The 19,578-nt window shown below is 41.4% G+C and overlaps 2 protein-coding genes across 9 annotated transcripts in view; both read right to left on the bottom strand.

Annotated features, from left to right (window-relative positions):
- Window positions 1-19,578, bottom strand: part of atf7ip (activating transcription factor 7 interacting protein) — a 186,927-nt gene that overhangs the window by 16,298 nt on the left and 151,051 nt on the right. For all 8 annotated transcript variants that reach the window (XM_070861680.1, XM_070861687.1, XM_070861688.1 and 5 more), the window contains one exon: window positions 19,337-19,428. In XM_070861680.1, the coding sequence (XP_070717781.1) occupies window positions 19,337-19,428 (92 nt within the window). The remainder of the gene's footprint in view (window positions 1-19,336; window positions 19,429-19,578) is intronic.
- On the bottom strand, window positions 16,651-17,985 carry LOC139230603 (uncharacterized protein KIAA1958 homolog). Its single transcript, XM_070862423.1, has one exon. The coding sequence runs from the start codon at window positions 17,902-17,904 to the stop codon at window positions 16,651-16,653; it is 1,254 nt and encodes a 417-aa protein (XP_070718524.1). The 5' UTR covers window positions 17,905-17,985.

Genomic DNA, 19,578 nt, shown 5'->3' with positions numbered 1-19,578 from the left:
CTCAGCCATTTCCACATTTCCAATTATTAAATCCCCCTTCTCATCTTCTAAGGGACCAACATTTATTTTAGTCACTCCTTTCCTTTTTATATATCGGTAAAAGCTTTTACTATCTGTTTTTATGTTTTGCACAATTTTTCTTTCGTAATCTATCTTTCCTTTCTTTATTGCTTTCTTAGTCATTCTTTGCTGTCGTTTAAAATTTTCCCAATCTTCTAGTTTCCCACTAACCTTGGCCACCTTATACGCATTGGTTTTTAATTTGATACTCTCCTTTATTTCCTTGGTTATCCACGGTTGGTTATCCCTTCTCTTACCGCCCTTCTTTTTCACTGGAATATATTTTTGTTGAGCACTATGAAAGAGCTCCTTAAAAGTCCTCCACTGTTCCTCAATTGTGCCACCGTTTAGTCTGTGTTCCCAGTCTACTTTAGCTAACTCTGCCCTCATCCCACTGTAGTCCCCTTTGTTTAAGCATAGTACGCTCGATTGAGATACTACTTCCTCACCCTCAATCTGTAGTACAAATTCAACCATACTGTGATCACTCATTCTGAGAGGATCTTTTACTAGGAGATCGTTTATTATTCCTGTCTCATTACACAGGACCAGATCCAAGATAACTTGCTCCCTTGTAGGTTCTGTAACATACTGTTCTAAGAAACAATCCCGTATGCATTCTATGAATTCCTCCTCCAGGCTACCCCGTGCGATTTGATTTGACCAATCGATATGTAGGTTAAAATCCCCCATGATTACTGCCGTTCCTTTATCACATGCCTCTATTATTCCCTTGATTATTGTCCGCCCCACCGTGAAGTTATTATTTGGGGGCCTATAAGCTACACCCACCAGTGACTTTTTCCCCTTACTATCTCTAATCTCCACCCACAATGATTCAACATTTTGTTCATTCGAGCCTATATCATCTCACAACTGCCCTGACATCATCCTTTATTAACAGAGCTACCCCACCTCCTTTCCCTTCTTGTCTATCCTTCCGAATTGTCAGATACCCCTGTATGTTTAATTCCCAGTCTTGGCCACCCTGCAACCACGTTTCTGTAATGGCCATCAAATCATACCCATTTGTAATGATTTGTGCCGTCAACTCATTTACTTTATTTCGAATGCTGCATGCGTTTCGGTAGAGTGTTTTAATACTAGTTTTTAAACCATGATTTTTAGTTTTGACCCCTCCTGCAGCCCCTTTATATTCATACATATTGTCCCTTCCTATCACCTTGTGGTTTACACTTACCCCAGTGCTTCTCTGCTCTGTTGCCTCCTGCCTTTTGCATTCTTCCTTGGGGTCCTGTTCATCTGCGCTCTCACCCACTCTAACTAGCTGAGAGCCCTCTCCTGGGTTCCGAATACTCCTCGCATTCAGGCACCGAGCTTTCAGGCTTGCCTTTTTATTACACTTTGACCCTTTAGAATTTTGCTATACATTGGCCCTTTTTGTTTTTTGCCTTGGGTTTCTCTGCCCTCCACTTTTACTCATCTCCTTTCTGTCTTTTGCTTCTGTCTCCATTTTGTTTCCCTCTGTCTCCCTGCATTGGTTCCCATCCCCCTGCCATATTAGTTTAACTCCTCCCCAACAGCACTAGCAAACACTCCCCCTAGGACATTGGTTCCGGTCCTGCCCAGGTGCAGACTGTCCGGTTTGTACTGGTCCCACCTCCCCCAGAACCGGTTCCAATGCCCCAGGAATTTGAATCACCCCCTGCTACACCACTGCTCAAGCCACATATTCATCTGCGCTATCCTGCGATTCCTACTCTGACTAGCACGTGGCACTGGTAGCAATCCCGAGATTACTACATTACAGATGCCTTCTGGAAGTTCATATCGATGACTTCCAGACACTCTTCTGTCCACCTTTGTAGTGATCTCAAAAAATTCAACAAGGTTAGTCAGACATAACCTACCTTTTACATCAATGCACAACACAGAAACAGGCCATTTGGCCCTAGTGGTCAATGCTGGCATTTATGCTCCATACAAGCCTTCTCCCAATCTACTTGTCTAACCCAAACAGCATATCCTTCTATTCCTTTCTCACTCCTGTGCCTATCTAGCTTCCCCTTAAATGCATCTACACTATTTGCCTCAACTACTCCTTTGTTAGCATGTTGCACATTCTTACCACTCTTTGGGTGAAGGGGATTCTCCCGAATTCCCTATTGGATTTATTAGTGACTATCTGATATTTATGACCTCTAGTTTTGGACTCCAGGTGGTCTCTCTCAGATTAGTTCCTACTTGTACAAATGCTCAGTCACTCTATCCCTGATAAAATTCCAGTAACCTCCCTGCAACGGAGGTTAAACTGACAGGTCTGCAGTTTCTTGGTTTGATAATTGAGGGATATTTACACTTTTTCAGTCTAAAGGCATAATTACCAAACTTAAAGAGCTTGGTAAATTTATGACTAACGCACCTGCAATTTCTCCATTTTTTAATACCCCAAGGTGGAAACCATCAGATCCTGAAAATTTGTCTATCTTAATTTTAAATAATTTCACCATTACTTAAAAAACTTATATTAAATCCATTAATTTCCTTCGCTTGACTTGTTTTAGGTTCCCTGGGACCACTGGTATTTTATCCTCTTTCTTCACCATGAAAACTGATAAAGTATTCATTTAATAAGTCTGCCATTTCCTTATTATCCATTATATTCATCTGTCTTTAATGGGCCCACATTCTCCCTTAACACTCTCTTTCCCTTTATATATTTCTAAAAACTATTAGTGTTTTTGTTAATACTACCTTTTGTTATCTCATGGAAGTATTTTAGTATTGGGGTCCACAAGTCAAGTTTGTACGCTAGCATTTAAAGAGCTGAGATTGTTGCAGCATTTCCACAATGGCAGGGACTGACACAGTGCAATAGTATGGGCTGAATAAGAACATAAGAAATAGGAGCAGGAGGAGGCCATTCGGCTCCTCGAGCCTGCTCCACCATTCAATAAGATCATGGCTGATCCGATCATGGACTCAGGTCCACTTCCCTGCCCGCTCCACATAACCCCTTATTTCCTTATCATTTAAGAATGAACTTGCATTGGAGGTAGCTGGCCCTTAACTAGTAGAAAAATGGACCCTACCCACCCGCAGTCAAAACTTAAGGTCATTATTGCTTATGGTCACTTATTGCTGATTTTCTTTACATTTTATAGCACTGTTGGCAGTAAATACTATATGCACCTGTACAAACGGAAGAGATTTTATAAAACGACATCTCCCGTGATGTTGTACAAAATGAGTCGGATGATGTGCCATTTTATAAGGACAGGAGTATTACACTGTGCAATGCAGTGTATTCGTCTGCTCCGATGGATCAGCACCTCTTAGGCCACAAAATCTTTTTTGTTGAATAAAAATCGGACTCAGTCACTCAATCTAATGGTCAGGGAACTTGACACCTGGCAATCGGCCCACCCATTTCAGGCTGCAAATCAGACATATCCAGCAAGTTTTGCATCTCTAACAAAGGGTGCAATGCCTGCAATGGGACATCTCTGTTTTTAAAACCGATTAAATTGCAGCCCCTTTTTTTTGTCTGATTACTGGCTGAGGAAATGTCTATGGTAATAGGTGCTATTGGATCAATGGTACTTCAGTCAACTTAATCTGTTCAGGCTCAGATCCAGGTATGCTGGATTCATCCAGTCTTGACCATGCTGAAAGCGTACGCAGTTTGTGATGTGGTCAGGTCCTGGGAAATCAATACCCACCCCCCGCCAAATAAAAATTCTATAATGAGGAGATTAAATCACCCACCCACTTTGTAAATTCTGTGTGCAACCTGAGCTGAACTGCAGTCAACTGTAGCTGGTGATTATATAATAAAATAAAACATCGTTAACGGTGCAATAGCACAGCGTGTTCAAACTGCGCACATGTGGTGCCACAGATTGGTGGGATGTGGGTTGATAGCTTCGAACAAATATTTAAGGTGAAGATAGACAGATGTTTGAATGATAAGGGAGTCAAGGGTTATGGGAAGTGGCCAGGGAAGTGCAGTTGAGGCCAAAATCAGATAAATCTTTTTGAATGGCTCAAGGAGCCAAAAGGCCTACTCCTGCTCCTAATTCTTATGTTCTTATAGCTGCAATCCACCTAGATCGCTCAGCTTTCAATATTATCACTTGGAGCGGAGGGCAGCCTTGAGGAGGACAGGAACTCCTGTGGGGAGAGGCTGGGGTGTTGCATGGACAGCTCCGCTAGTGCACCTAGTAATTCCTCTGCTGCCTTAGTTTCAGCTGTTCGATAGTGAGAGTTAGGGTTGGGGGCGGGGGGGGGAAAGAGGAGAAAATAATCAAGAGGAGAAACTGCAGTCTTTACTTTCAGGAAAAAAAAGTGGATTAAAAAAGATTCAGAGTATCGTAAAACAGACTTAAAAAATGTAAAGCACTCATTAATAGAGGTGTGTTCAGAATTGTGAAGCGTTTCGATGAGAGTAAATAAGGAGAAACTGTTTCCATTGGCAGATGGGTCAGTAACCAGAGGACACAGATTTTAGATCATTGCAAAAGAACCAGGAGGGAAGATGAGATTTTTTTAATGCAGTGATTTGTTGCGATCTGGAATGCACTGCCTGAAAAGGTGGCAGAAGCAGATTCAATAGTAACTCTCAAAAAGGAATTGGATAAATACTTGAAATGGAAAAATTCGCATAGTTACAGGGAAAGAGCGGGGAAGTAGGGCTAACTGGATTGCTCTCCGAAAGAGCTGCCGCAGACTCAATGGGCCGAATAGCCTCCTTATATGCTGTAATATTCTATGATTCTGAGTGGGACTAATTGGCTAGCTCTTTCAGAGTTGGCATAGGCATGATGGGCTGAATGGCCTCCTCCTGTGCTGTATCATTTTATGATTCTGAATTGATCAACGACAACTCTAAGGAAGCATACATATTTATTGCATATTTAAGAGTTTCCCTGGGGTTAAGTGGAAAATTAAATTTTGCTTTTGATGGTAGAAATAGAGATTGTTATTTATGTTCAAATAAATGATGCATGGTCTGTTCTGAGTTAGTGAACCTCAGATGGGTTTGCAGGAGGGCTGCTACAATTTGCCTGTGGTCATAAATTGGGGAGGGAGAAAACCACCCAAGTTTCCTGCATTTTCAGTAAATCCCAACAATGTTTGGGTGTGGACACAGGATGAGGGTTGGGTTGCAATGAGCCCCAGAGTTGTGTCACCTGCCAGCACTCACTATCGAGGCTCGGACTTGAAAATCAGCCAAGCAAGGGAGCGACCAGCAAACCACTTGGACATGTCCAACCGTATCCCAGTAAGGTACAGCACCCTTAGCAGAGAAGATAAAATGGGAGGTGGCGGGGCGCGAGGTGGGGGGGGAATGGACTGGTAGGGCAGGGGAAGATAAATTATATGCAAAATGGCTTTAACCATTAGAAAGGGCTTCAGCTTGTAAAATACAATTGCAAACAAGTTGCCATCATTCACTGCAAATAGGAGTTATCAATTAAGCTCACCTGGAAGCAGCTTCTATAGAGTTACGAATAGCTTTTAAAATAAGTTGTTTAAAAATCCATAAAGGGTTACAACTTCATTTATTTAGAAAATATTGTGAACAGAGATAATCTGCAATTCCATTATCGTTCCAATGAGGCCACAGTGTTTGACTCAATTTACACTGGAATAGAGGCGACTGGTCACTGAAGAGGCGACAGCTAAGAGTTGCACACATAAGCCTCAGCACTCTGGGTCCACATGGTGTATGATGGAATACAATAAACATAGAGGGTGCAGGCAGAGTGCATTGGAGCGTGACAGTGCAAAGCAGCGCATCGCATCGCACACCGCACTCTGTGGCTTAGCTTATCGTGGATATACAGGGCTTATACTGAAATGGAGACAAAGCAGGCGATAGTGACGCAGAGCACTCGAACTAGGCTGTAGCACAAGATAGGAGGCAGGCTGTGCCAGGGACAGAGAAGATCAAAGCAGGAAGCGACAGCCACACACAGTACAACTAGCTGGGGGGTGGGGGGGCTGCAGCACGTGATGGATGAAATTAGAGGTTAAAGCAGGTTAAAGTGCAAGTGATAAGCTAAATATTGACAATACTTGGAGACTATAGTGCAACAGTGCAGAGCCTGCACTGGAAAAGAAGACAAAGCCGTTTGAAGCACGAGAGGAACAGTTAAACACAACAATACAGCTTTCTCACTGGGGCCACTTACAGGAAGGTGTGAATGCTACTCAATCCCACTGGTCCGTCAGTCCACAATCACTTTTTTGTCCCCCAGTTTGCAATCTTTTGACTGCAACGCATCAACTGAACCTGAACTGCCTTCCGTTAAATTTGATATTCAGAATATACATGCAATCAGGAATTGAGGCACCTAATCTCCTTGGAGCAAGGCAGTACAAATTCATTGCGGGCCTTTTCGATTCAGAAACTACTGTGTTCAGAAAGACCATTATCAGGCATATTACCAGATAGTTTCATCCCAATTTTCCACTTCTAGCATTCAGCCAGTGAATACTTCATCCCGATCCACTGCTCAAAACAAATTAGAAGCTACTACCAGAGGAAAAAAAAGAATCAGAATTTGGGAGTCTCCAATGACTCTGTAAATAGCCCCATGGAAGCACATTCGATTATCGAGCAGAGTTCACAACAGAATAGAAGACAGAAGAGCTGACTGAAGCATAATGAGGTACATAGTACACAGCATTCACAGTAAAGCCATAGTGTACACTAAACTCTACAATAGACTGGAGGAACGAAAGCTGATTTGACAGCCTACTCGGTCCCCAATTCCGCTGGAGGAGTTACTCAATCATACATTATTGGCCTTTGTGTTCAGTTTAGGCTTAACACGCTTTCGAGATATATTTCAGATAAACATTTTTTTTGGACCATTGAGGAATGCCGAGGCCTCAGTGCCCAATGAGAATCACACATCGCTGATTAGCCAAATGAAAGTTTTGCACTTTATTCCAACACCTGATTCTGCCTCCTGTCATTTAATGTTAATTAGCAGAATACAATTGTCACGGGTTACTGATTAGAGACAAGGACATTTTTCTCAATGCAAAAGGAGGGAGATATTTGTAGCTTATTTCTTAAAAAAAACAACCACATTTTGTTTTGAAAGTCAGCTTCACTGTAAGGAAAGGATTAATTATATTGCAGCTCATATTCCACTACAAAACACTTGCATTACTAATTTCTTCGTTATTTTCAAACATAGTCAACCCATCAGCTCTCAAAAGCTTATGTTTGTGTTTGCCAAAAACACAAAATTGACAACATACAACAGTAAGATTACCATATTTATTATATAACGCCATGGTCACACGTGCAAAATCTGAATGGTTAGAACCCGTGCATTATTCAGAACAATGCACTGTTCCTTTTCCTTCGTTTTAAAACGAGCGCCACCTGCTGAGTTCATTTCAGTAACATTACACCAAAAGAAAACAGAAAAAGCAAGAGTTTACAATAAAGCCACACTGGTTCTAAGCCAGCCTCTGCCAGTATTCTCGGTCCACGACGGGCTGGGTTATCCAGCGATAACCCCAAATCGATGTGTTAATCACTCTTGATGATGTCAGTCAAACTTACAAAGAATTAAAAAAAAATACATTACACTGTGGTATATTAGCAATTACTCGACATCACATCATGAACATTCAGCAGTCCTTGCCCAGTTCATTGCCAAATACACCACAGATTGCGTGAAAATTCTCATGTAAATAATATAGATAACAGTAACAAAAACTACAACAGATGCTCCTAGGCGTTATATAATAGCAATAATGAACTGGAAGGTGTATATTGTTTTAAACAGAGACTTTCACTGCTTCCCATCCCCTACTGATTTTACATTCATTTTTAAAAAAAGATCAAAATCTGAGGGGGGATACAGATTTGAATATTGCAATATTCTTTTCCTCTTGGGCATGGAAGACACTTGAAGCCCAGTAATTTAAAAATGAAAGCTCGCTGATCAGTTTAATCAATCGTGAAAACACCATCAATACCAATTGAAATATTCTGGGATTGAACTGGTGTCTGGGAACACAAGTCCGAGGGTGGAAGATCTCACTTGCTCCTCACTTCACCCCCACAAGCAGCACCCAACTGTTACGTTGGCTTAAATTGCACATTTTGTTTTTGCCTCAGACTTGAAGTCAAGGCCAGAAAAAAAGTATGAAAAGAGGGCGAGGTTGGGGCTCCTCCCCAATGCAGTTACCACAGAGCAGCGATAAATGAACAGGCGGACATTCAAAATCCTCAAAATGGAAGGTGGTTTTTATGCAAGGTTTTGGGTCTTGGAATAAGTTCTGAACTCCAAATGGAATCAGCGCTAAACCCTCCCCAAAAAGGAATACCTACTACGCTGAGCAGGTCAAATTAAACTAATACTGTTTTAAGTGGATGTTTTGATCAAGATTTTATTTTACAAAAATGCTCAAATTAGAAGGGGCGATCCAGTATAATCAAAGAGAGTGGTTATTGATTTCTAACTCAGCATTTTTATTTTAATACTGTTCGTTTGAAGGGAAAATAGCAACAGAACCAATCTCAATCCTTTGACAGTCCCGGGGTTAATGATGACCGATTATGCTGTCTGATATGGGAATTTTCCACCCCCTGGTGGTGTAGCAGATTTGACTTTTGGCCGTTTTTAAATTGAGCTTAGCTCTGCCCATGAAAAACAAAATCCCCTTCTTTTAACAATAATGTACTTTCGGATAAAACGTGTGTAAAGTTACAGTACACGGCCATTGTCCTTTGGAAGAGTTATATAGCACTGCATTAACATTGACGTGAGGGTTTCATATATAATGGTTTGTTATTGTGATTACTGCTAAAACACACCACCATTCACTTTAAGGATAACTTTACTCTGGAGGAGTTCCTTCACTTAATTTTTTGTTCTGGCATCAATTATTTTTTGGACAAGACAACAGTGCAATTAATTTCCCACCACGCAAGGCTTTGTAAGGCCCTGATGTGTCTCAGGTCAATAACCCTTCTCGTGCACAGATTACAAAGCAGAAAGTACATTGCACGGGAGATTGTGAAAGCAGATTGGGCATGCTGTTCTCGTGGTCCTGTGCATTATTTGCTAATATACACCTTCTTACTCATTATTAGTTTGGGGTGAAAAATTTAGTACAATACATATATTTTGTTCTGAGTTTACATTTAAAAAAAAAAACTGGCAACAAGTAACTAAAGAACCATTTAGAGATGGAAAAAATTACTTTTCAAGCATTAACTCCAAACATTCTATGCATTTTGAGCTTTTGATGACTGAGGTAGCATTTCCCAGTTTAAAAAAATTAAACAATACTAAACTCGCATTCAGGGCTGCAGGCAATTGCACAGGTTACTTATGATATGACCAGTAAAATGAAATTATTAGCCCACTGGACTAATTCGCTACTTCCTCAATAGTTATGACCAGCAAAACTTGTACAGTACAATACTTACATATAGCAACTCCTTCATTACTCTAGTTACACAATACCCACATCTCAAATCTCATCTGATAATATACTGGGTTACGATGATAAGCAGACATTTCAGGTGTGGACCTGTCTGCTCTCTCCACAGATGCTGCCCGGCCTGCTGAGTGTTTCCGGCATTTTCTGATTCAGGTTTAACCCCATCAAACTGAAGCTTTCTAAATAATTAGATGCCTGGATCAGGACTTCCACGCAGTCTCTAAGTATTGAAAGCTCGAGCGCAGTGGGAGTATCTTGGAGTGAGTGTGATCACCAGTTAGTGGAAACACATTACAGTCAATGTTCTCTTTAATTTTTTTTTTGGTGCGTGGCCCCTTTAAGGGGCTGCGCGGCCCATTCAAAATAACACGCATGTGTGGTTTTTTCTACTTAAAAGCCGATGAGCCGGCTGCGCAGGAGCTGCAGAGTGGGCCTGCAGCGTTAAGGGAACATCAGTTACTGTACAGTCCTGCAGTGGTTATGGTACTGGACTAGCAACCCAGAGCTTGCAAGTTCAAATCCCATCATGGAGAGCTGTGAAAATGAAACTGTGAGCTGGCATCAGGGCAGCTGCCGAATTGTCAAAAAACCCCAACTGGCTCAATGCCCTTCAGAGAAGGGTACTTGGTACCCTGCCTGGTTTGGCCTACATCGGACTCCAGTCCCAAACTATGTGGTTGACTCAACGCGCTAGCAAGCCATTCAGTTGTAGAAACAACTGCTATGCTGTCACCATCTTCTTAGTGCAATAAATGAGGCCTTGCCAGTATTCCCCCATACCCAGAAAACAAATTATTAAACAAAAAACACTTGGGCTGTGTTACCATTTTCAAAGTTGCTTTTTTGTAAAGAATACCAAAAACCCCTGCTCATTGTTTTCTTTGGAACAGAGGAGGCTGAGGGGAGATTTAATTGAGGTGTATAAAATGATGAGGGGCCTAGATAGAATGGATAGGAAGGACCTATTTCCCTTAGCAGAGCGGTTAATAAGCAGGAGGCATAGATTTAAAGTAGTTGGTAGAAAGATTAGAGGGGAGGTGAGAAAATAAATTTCATCCAGAGGGTAATGGGGGTCTGGAACTCACTGCCTGAAATGGTGGTAGAGGCAGAAATTCTCATCACATTTAAAAAGTACTTGGATGTGCACTTAAAGAGCCGTGACCTACAGGGCTATGGATCTAGTGCTGGAAGGTGGGATTAGGCTAGATAGCTCTTTTTCAACTAACATGGTCACTATGGGCCGAATGGCCCCCTTCTGTATTGTAATTTTCTATGATTATCTCCCTGCTGAATATGATTAGTGTCCCTAGCTACTTACTGAAAAGTACATTCACGTTTTGTTCCCGCAACTGCAATGACGGTATATTTATTATTAAAAATCTTACAGCAGTATGCATTTCCTGCCTACAATACCGTACTTCCTCGTGTCAAGTTTCTGTTCAGTTTTATGTCAAGTTTTCCATTACAAGTTCCTCTGTCGGCATTTCGAATGAACGTTTCCTATGTCAACGGGTCACACTGTAATCCTGCCCTCCCACCAGTGGTGGCGCCACATCACCTCAGTTTTCTATCTCCCAATTCCGTGGCTTGTATTAGAGAACCTCTAACTCTACTTCCCAAATGGCCATCTGTTTTGCTATTTAACTGTAAATAGTAAATCAAGGTATTATATAAAAATTAGGATGGAATGTATGACTTTAATATGGTGAATGAATTACGCACACTGTTGGAAGAATCGAGAAATTAATTTACTCTTGGAGTATCGAATGATTTAAACACCAGCCAAAAATCATGAACAGTTTCTACAGAGTAAAATATATGAATTAAACTCTTAAAAAAGTTTACAAGAAAGGCCAGTCCAGCAATAAAAATATGGGGCTTGTTCACAAGTTAATTATGGATAAGGGCAGCCATTCAGCCCACCTTGGCTGATCCATTAGAAAAGACACAAATATCCAACACTGCAGGATCATGTGGTTCTTAAATGGTTTCAGTGTTTTTACCTTCACTGCTCTATCTGGAAACCCATTCCACATATTGATTCTTCCATGTAAAGAACTTACTGATGGCCATCCTAAACTTGCCTTTACCAGCTTGAACCCATTTTTCCTGGTTCTTTTCATATATTTTAATTTAAAGCAGTTTTCTGGATTGACTTTTCCTATACCATAGAATTGAATCATAGAATAATGCAGCACAAGAGTTCATTTGGTCCATCGTGACTCTGCCAGCACTTTCGAAGAGCAAGCCAGTTAATCCTACAGCCCCCGCTCTTTCCCTGCAATTTTTTCTCCCTCAAGTATTTATCCAATTCCCTTTTGAAAGCTACTATTGAATCTGTATCCACCACCCTATCAGGCAGTGCATTCCAAATCCTAACCACTCGTGTAAAAAAGTTGTTCCTCATGTCGCCTCTGGTTCTTTTGCCAATCAACTTAAATCTGTGCCCTCTGGTCATCGACCCTTCAGCCATTGGAAACAGTTCCTCTCGATTTATTCGATATGAATCCTTCTTGATTATAAACACTTCTATCAAATCTCCTCTTAGCCTTCACTGCTCCAATTAAGAATACACTGATACACACTGGGGAGCGGAAACTATTGCAGGAAATGCAATGGCTACATTGCGACTTGTAGAAGTGCAACTGCGAGAACAAGTCCTCAAGATGTCCCAATGTCACTGTAATTCATAAAGGATGACTGGCATACTGTAGGCATCCAAACTGATGACTCCAGGCTTGGATTCCTCATAATTAGCAAATTCAGGAACAGTCTAAAATTTAGAAAGGGGGCAAGGAAGAGCTTCATATTTGAGTAACTGCTCCTGTATACGGTCATGCTGTACACACTTTTTAAACTTTAGCTACATTCTATCCTATGGGAATAATAGCTCCTAATGTTCTACTGCTGTGTTGTTTTACTTTATATAGTTTAGACGATAGACTTACCCCTCACTGTACTGCCATAATTTACGCAATTGTTTTACATTTTCGACGAGATTACTACAATGCAAGGACCCTACTGTACTAGCATGTCAGAGTATATATGATCACTTTACACTGATACTATTGACTTTATTCCACAGATCATGATTTGTTCTGTTCACATTAACACCATGCGGTTATGCCCATATTTCTCCAACAACCAAGATAGGTGACAAAGAGCTCATTTATATTTATATTCAATCTGTCCCTAACCATTAACCCTCACTACATTTAAGGCAGCAGCCAATAATGCTGTGGAAACACAGCTCTCGACAGTAGTGCAATGGTGAAATACTTCACCTTTCAAAGCACTATCTTCTACAGCTTCGACAAGGTAACCTTTGCACAGGTAATTAAATCCTCAATGTTACAAATTAACTGTAGAAAAAGGAGAAACTGTGGAAGAGCTTATAGATGGCTATGGAAACAGACTCCAGCTGGGTGAGAGATATGGCAAGCAATACACAGGGGAGATGCCACCAGTCTTCAAAAAGGCTAATGAACGTTGCTCCTCAGAATAGAATGCAGGGCAGTGATTAATTGTTGCCAGTTTAAAAAAAAACACACATATCAGAGAAGGAATTAAAGCACATTAAGGGCAGCGTACAGTGAAACCTGCAAGTGGGCAATGACAATTCATACCACAAAGCAACAGTACCACCCTTATAATATATTAATCCTTACTTTGGTTAACCAGTGCCCTCCTGGGCTTTTTGACATTTTTGTTGTGCGTACAGTGCCTTGGGATTGAATTATGCCTAAATAGACCGGGGGGGGGGGGGCGGAGAAGAGTGTTTAGTGCCCAACCACCACTGGATGGTATTTGAAAGCCGTATAAATCCAAGTGCAGCTTGGATGGCAGAGGTTGCGTACTACAACCAGGGATGTGGTTGTAGTACGCAACCTTTGAATTGGGTCAGGACTCAAAACACTGACAATTTAATCTTGATCCAAATGAGATTACTCTGGTTTTATGTAATAGTCAAAGTTTACTGGAGTTCAGAAGAATGAGAGGGGACCTCATAGAAACGTTTAAAATTCTGACGGGGTTAGACAGGTTAGATGCAGGAAGAATGTTCCCAATGTTGGGGAAGTCCAGAACCAGGGGTCACAGTCTGAGGATAAGGGATAAGCCATTTAGGACCGAGATGAGGAGAAACTTCTTCACAGAGAGTGGTGAACCTGTGGAATTCTCTACCACAGAAAGTAGTTGAGGCCAATTCACTAAATATATTCAAAAGGGAGTTAGATGAAGTCCTTACTACTCGGGGGATCAAGGGTTATGGCGAGAAAGCAGGAAGGGGGTACTGAAGTTTCATGTTCAGCCATGAACTCATTGAATGGCGGTGCAGGCTAGAAGGGCTGAATGGCCTGCTCCTGCACCTATTTTTTTTCTATTGAGATATTCTAGAATTAGTCTAGAGACGTTTTACTACATTAGGAGGTGCTATATAAATTTATTTTAGTCTCAAAAGGTGACGAACTTTATAAACCCATTATAAACTTTATAACTAATATTTGAAACCAGCTAATTAATTTGTTAATTTGTAAGTGTTGATTTTTGTGTGTTTTTTCTGAACAGGATGCCGATTGCAGGTGTGAAAGTGCTTTCTTTCTGTCCTCTCAAAGGCCACTGTTAGTCTATGGGACTATAGGCACAGGGGGTCATCAACACACACAATATCCACTACTCTACCAAGCTGAGTTATTTACAAGTTCAGAGCTCGTCTCAATTCAGACAGGTCTCAAACCTTGGCATTGTTTTTCCAGACTCATTATCTGAAGTGTGTATACACCCAATTCGGGTTTTGAGCAGAAAATAACTTCCCCAGCTGAGGATGGGCAGGTGGGCCCTCTCCCAAAAATTGGTCCAAGGTGCTCCCTTAAACTACCTTGGACAGGGTACACAGGAGGAGTTTGGGGTCACTCTCCCTCCAAGCTTCCCTTGTTCTGTGTCAGGAGGTTACTCAGCACGCAAGTAATCCTACAAGTTTCCTACCTTACAACAGTGACTACACTTCAAAAGTACTTCATTGGCTGTAAAGCGCTCTGGGACATCCTGAGGTCATGAAAGGTGCTATATAAATGCAAGTCTTTCTTTCTCTCACTGATTGCAGGAAATGATATATGACTGTAACTCTACAATTCAACTGGAAGTTACTCGTGTGATAATTGCTCACACCGACTAGGTAGGGAGATAAGACAAATATAGGAATAGGACACAGACACAGCTGTAAAACAGGAGTTTGGGACCCTTGCCAATGATTCCAATTGGTTCAAATCATAGAATCATTGTCTAGCTCTTTGAAAGAGCTTCCCAATTAGACCCACTCCACTTTTCTTTCCCGACAGCCCTGCAAATTTTTCCTTTTCAAGTATATATCCAATACCCTTTTGAATGTTACGACTGAATCTGCTTCCACCGCCCTTTCAGGCAGTTCACATCCCAGATCACAACAGCCCATCGTATAAGAAAATTCTCATCTCCACTCTGGGTCTTTTGCCAATTATCTTAATTCAGTGTCCTCTGGTTACGGATGCTTCTGCCAGTGGAAACAGTTTCCCTATTTACTGTATAATTGTGAGCACCTCTATTAAATCTCCTTTTAACTGTCTCTGCTCAAACGAAAACAATCCCAGCTTCTCCAGTCATCCTCATCCCTGGTATAATTCTAGTAAATCTCTTCTGCGCCCTCTCTAAAGGCCTTAACATCCTTCCAAAAGTGAGGTGCCCAGAACTGGACGCAATACTCCAGCTAAGGCCGAACCAGTGATTTATAAAGGTTTAGCATAATCTCTTTGCTTTTGTGCTCTATGTCTCTATTTATAAAGCCAAGGATCACACATGCTTTTTTAAACAGCTATATCAGCTTGTCCTGCCACCTTCAAAAGATTCACATACACAAAGGTATGTGAGCCCCCAGGTCTTTCTGTTCCTGCACCCTCTTTAAAATTGTACCATTTAGTTTATATTTTAGTTTATATTATTTTATAGATAAATTAATAAGTTATAATAAATTATATGGATTTTACAGAAGAAAAATATAAAATATGATTATTTTTCCAATATACAACTCACCGAATGGCCTACTCCTGCACCTATTTTTTTGAATGAGAATACCCCATTCGCAGCAGAGTTTGAAACAGCTAAAAGGAAAAAAAATAAATCTACTTGGCCGGATATATATACTTTATATATTTAACACCCACAAGTCTCCTACACAAGTGGTACACACAGATACCAAATGGTACCAAAGGGCAGAACAGTTGTAGTTCTGAGGGAATAGTTGGTGTACCTCTGGGAGAGTCTGGCTGCAATACTGATTTCTAGGCATCATGCTTGGAGATAATGGCGCCTCATGTCCAACAGGGACGGCAATTTAACTCCAGGTCCTTGTCGATATCGCAAGAAAAGGCTGTTGCATTTTCCTGAATCCATTTGCTGCACATTGCAGACCTCTGCGTACAACCAGTATTGGCACAACTAGCACTGTAAAGGGACTGATGTTCGATATTATATTCAAACCAATATAAAATGGAGCTGCAAATGTTATGGCATAATGTGCCAGATTTAGTTTTTTCCAGAAGCTCTATAATTAAAATACAGGTTTCACTGTAGCTGGATCCATCAATTACCATCCTGAATTGATACTCTCATCAAACTTCCTGCATTTTGATTAGGGCTGTAACAAAGGTTTGGCATTTCAAAAGCACTGGTGGAGCAGCAAAGCTTTGGCGCTGCTTTTCCAGATCTCGACCTCCAAGTTTGCGGATTGTGCACCCATTGTCAACTCCAAAACAGGTTCCCTGCTTCATCATCTTTGCTGTCCCCTTTTAAACAGGCAGATTCAACAGCAGAAAATATATTTTGGAGCCAATGCAGATAAAGCAGGGAACCATTAGAACACTGGTTTTAGAATCAACCTTATAAACTTTTTTTTTTAAATAGCCAACCTCTACTGATCAAAAGCTCAATTTAAAGAACCAATACTTTTATCGACCCAGAGTCATGTTAAATACAACACTAAAATCGCAATACTATCATACTTAACGGCTGTTCATTTCAGAACTATATATATATATATATTTTTCTTTTAAAACAATACATTACTAATTTAAAATCTATTTTTTTTGTGTAGCTTAGAGTTTAGTTCACAGTACAAGTTCATGTTAGCGGTTCCTGCTTTATGACACACTTCTGCAAGATGATCCCAGTACTTTGTCCGGAAACCTTGTTGGTATTTAAAGTCACCATGTTCCCTGTGGAAGATGAAGTTCCTGGCTGCGGTTCATGTGCCACAGAGCTCGGAGCTGTGTAAATGTAGTTGAATCCTGCATTGTCTAACATGTCGGACCAGGCTCGGTACTGAAATTCAGCAGCTCCCCAGTAGTTTCTAATACTGGATTCTGAACGGTGGCCGGTGAGGGCCATGATCTCCCGTGCTCCGAGACCGGCGTCGCACAGGAGACGAACAGTCGTAGTTCTGAGGGAATGGTTAGTGTACCTCTGGGAGAGTCTGGCAGCAATACTGATTCTAGGCATCATGCTTCCAAGATAATTTACTCCCATTGGTTCCCGTTTATACCAGACAGATTGTTCTCGTAACTGCTCTGGTGTTAACTTTAAAGGGTGAAGGTAGAAAGCAGGAGGGTCTGGCGGCAGCTTGGATATGTAAAGTTCAAGCGAGGTGACTGGGCAGTTTACATCTCCGGGCATATCGTACATTCGGCCCAATTTCAACGGGTCCTCGCGGCTTCTACTTTTCCCTGTATACTTCAGCATTGCATAGCGTCGTCCATTGGGATCTCGCTTAATAACAAAAGCGTCCGGAGGGAGGTCCCGAAGGATTTCCCGTCCACGCTTGGCAAAGTGCAACTGCAGGTCAAACCAGACTTTGTTCACAAGTGCAAGGGGTGTATGAAGTCCCAGGACCCCAGAAGTTCTGATCTTTCGAAGGTCGGCTGCATTAATCGGGGGGTGGTGGTTCGTTTCATCCTTCCCTTGCTTTCTTAGTATCTTAAGCACACCCAGAAACACATTATTGGCACTGCTGAATTCCTTATCCTGCATCAGGCAGATCTGCCGGTTGTGAGGAGGCATCTTAAGGTGCCTGTTTAAACCAGCCCGGATGGATTTGTAACTGGAAATACTATAGGTGTTACCGTCATGATTCCTCACCGTGCCATAAAATTCTCGCAGAATACTATTAAGTTCTTCCACTGACATGGTTTCAAATTTTTCATCTCTGCCCTTTTCAATCAGCCACTGTTTTAGGATATTTACTGCCCAGTCTGTCTGCTTACGAGTGTTCTTCTCGTTGCGCTCTTCCTCGAGCCCAATGAGATCCTCCTCAGTCACGCTGACGTGCCGTCTGGCTCCGTCTAAAAGCTCGTCGCTGGCAATTTGCTCCTCTGTCATTTGGTCCTCAAAACTTAGCAGCGTGCTGCCATCGAAAATGCCATAGGTGTAGAGTGGGGAGTGAGACACTGTTTTTTCGGACAGCTGTGAATTGCGGAGTAATATGTAATGTTTTGATATAATGCTTCAAATATTTTACAAAAAAAACTAAACAAAATAATCCAGCAGGTGGCGTTCGTTATTAAGGTTTCTGCAGAGGTGTGCCAATATTCAATAGCGCACACCCTATTAACCAATCACTTTCACGCATTACAAACCATGGCATTACATGTTGTCACACAATAAATAGTAAGTAGAAAGACACAAATTTTATTTTTTTTCAAACAAAGCAAACAACGCTAAATCTCTCTTGTAGCTACCAGACCTTTCAACTATTGAGATATTTGACGTAGCAAAAGACTAAATAGGAGAAAGACACATCGATTTCATGTATGTATTCTCTAGAAGAACTGGAAAAACTTTAGGGCTGAAGAAAATCTGTAATAGAAAATCGGAAAAGGCATACAAGCTCTGGAAAACGAACCTTGGCCGACCGTTTCTGCGCTGTGACGCGCTGGAGCGACGAGATCCCAGATGCAGAATTTAAGCTGTTGGAAGTATGTGGCATATCGGCTGTGTGCATCCCGTCAGGACACTCCACTCAGTTGAAGGTTTCTGAAAACTTTTGACGGCAACTCTTTTTGAGGACTGAGTGCAGCCACATTCTGCTGTGCTAATGAGTGCTGCTTTATTTGGAGAATCTTTCCAGTTTATTTAGAGAATGCACAAAAAAGTTAACAATTCTTCCCTCCCCCATCTTCTCTCCCCACCCAAGTGTATTTTTGTTTTCTTTAAACCCAAGCCCCCCTCCTCAGGTGCTTTGCACCTTTCTCTTCTTTCAGGTAGGGGCAAAGATGTAGATACACAACATAATACCGATGCTACAGGTTCCCCCACCCTCCCTTTATTACATATTTTGGGGCATTTGTGGAAGGTCTCACAGCATTTATCGTCAAATTCTATACGGAAGCATTCTTAATTTTAACAATGCAAAAATAGTCTCCAATACACCATAAAACTTTGTGGCTTTAACTCTTTCTGGCAAGGTTCTCTGTGGATTTTAAAAAAAAAAAGGTCAAATTTGCTAATGAGAAAGGTTAATTATAACCCACTTTCAGTGGAAAAGTTAACTTATAGCAGAACAATATTCCCCTTTACTTAAGAGTTTTACTGGGCAAGCATAACAAGGTGATCCATGACTGACTAACTTAGGAGAAAGGAACAATGTGAAGATCAGGTTGATCATTCCTCCTGTACAAACAGCAACCATGTTCTACCCAAAGGGATAACTGCATTATTTCACCAACTGCACCTGGTCGGTAGAGACAAAGAGAGAGACAACAGTTGACTATCCCGGTGGTATGACGTGTAGTGATATACGTGCGGTACCCACCTGGCTGCCACTAGGTGGTGTTTTCTTAGTGGCTGGTGCTTCTCCTGGAACTGCAATAGGATGTCTCTGGGTGGCCAGGCTGAAGCTGTTCTCTGTTAACGGAATAGAAGCAATTCATTGAACATTTCAGTTTGACGCGAGGAAACAATTTTAAAAAAGGTTGAGCTCCAAAGCTTCCTTTTAGCGGATCTTTGGCCCCAACGTCCACGGTTTCAGTCTCTGGATTGAAGCTACCCCACACA

This window comes from Pristiophorus japonicus, chromosome 19 (assembly GCF_044704955.1).
Source record: "Pristiophorus japonicus isolate sPriJap1 chromosome 19, sPriJap1.hap1, whole genome shotgun sequence".
Lineage (NCBI taxonomy): Eukaryota > Metazoa > Chordata > Chondrichthyes > Pristiophoridae > Pristiophorus > Pristiophorus japonicus.
Note: the sequence above shows the minus strand (reverse complement) of the source record. Positions and strands in the feature narration are given on the sequence as shown.

What these genes read in the sequence shown, in the direction of transcription:
- LOC139230603 (XM_070862423.1), bottom strand. Translation starts at nt 17,904, where the DNA reads ATGACAGAGGAGCAAATTGCCAGCGACGAGCTTTTAGACGGAGCCAGA.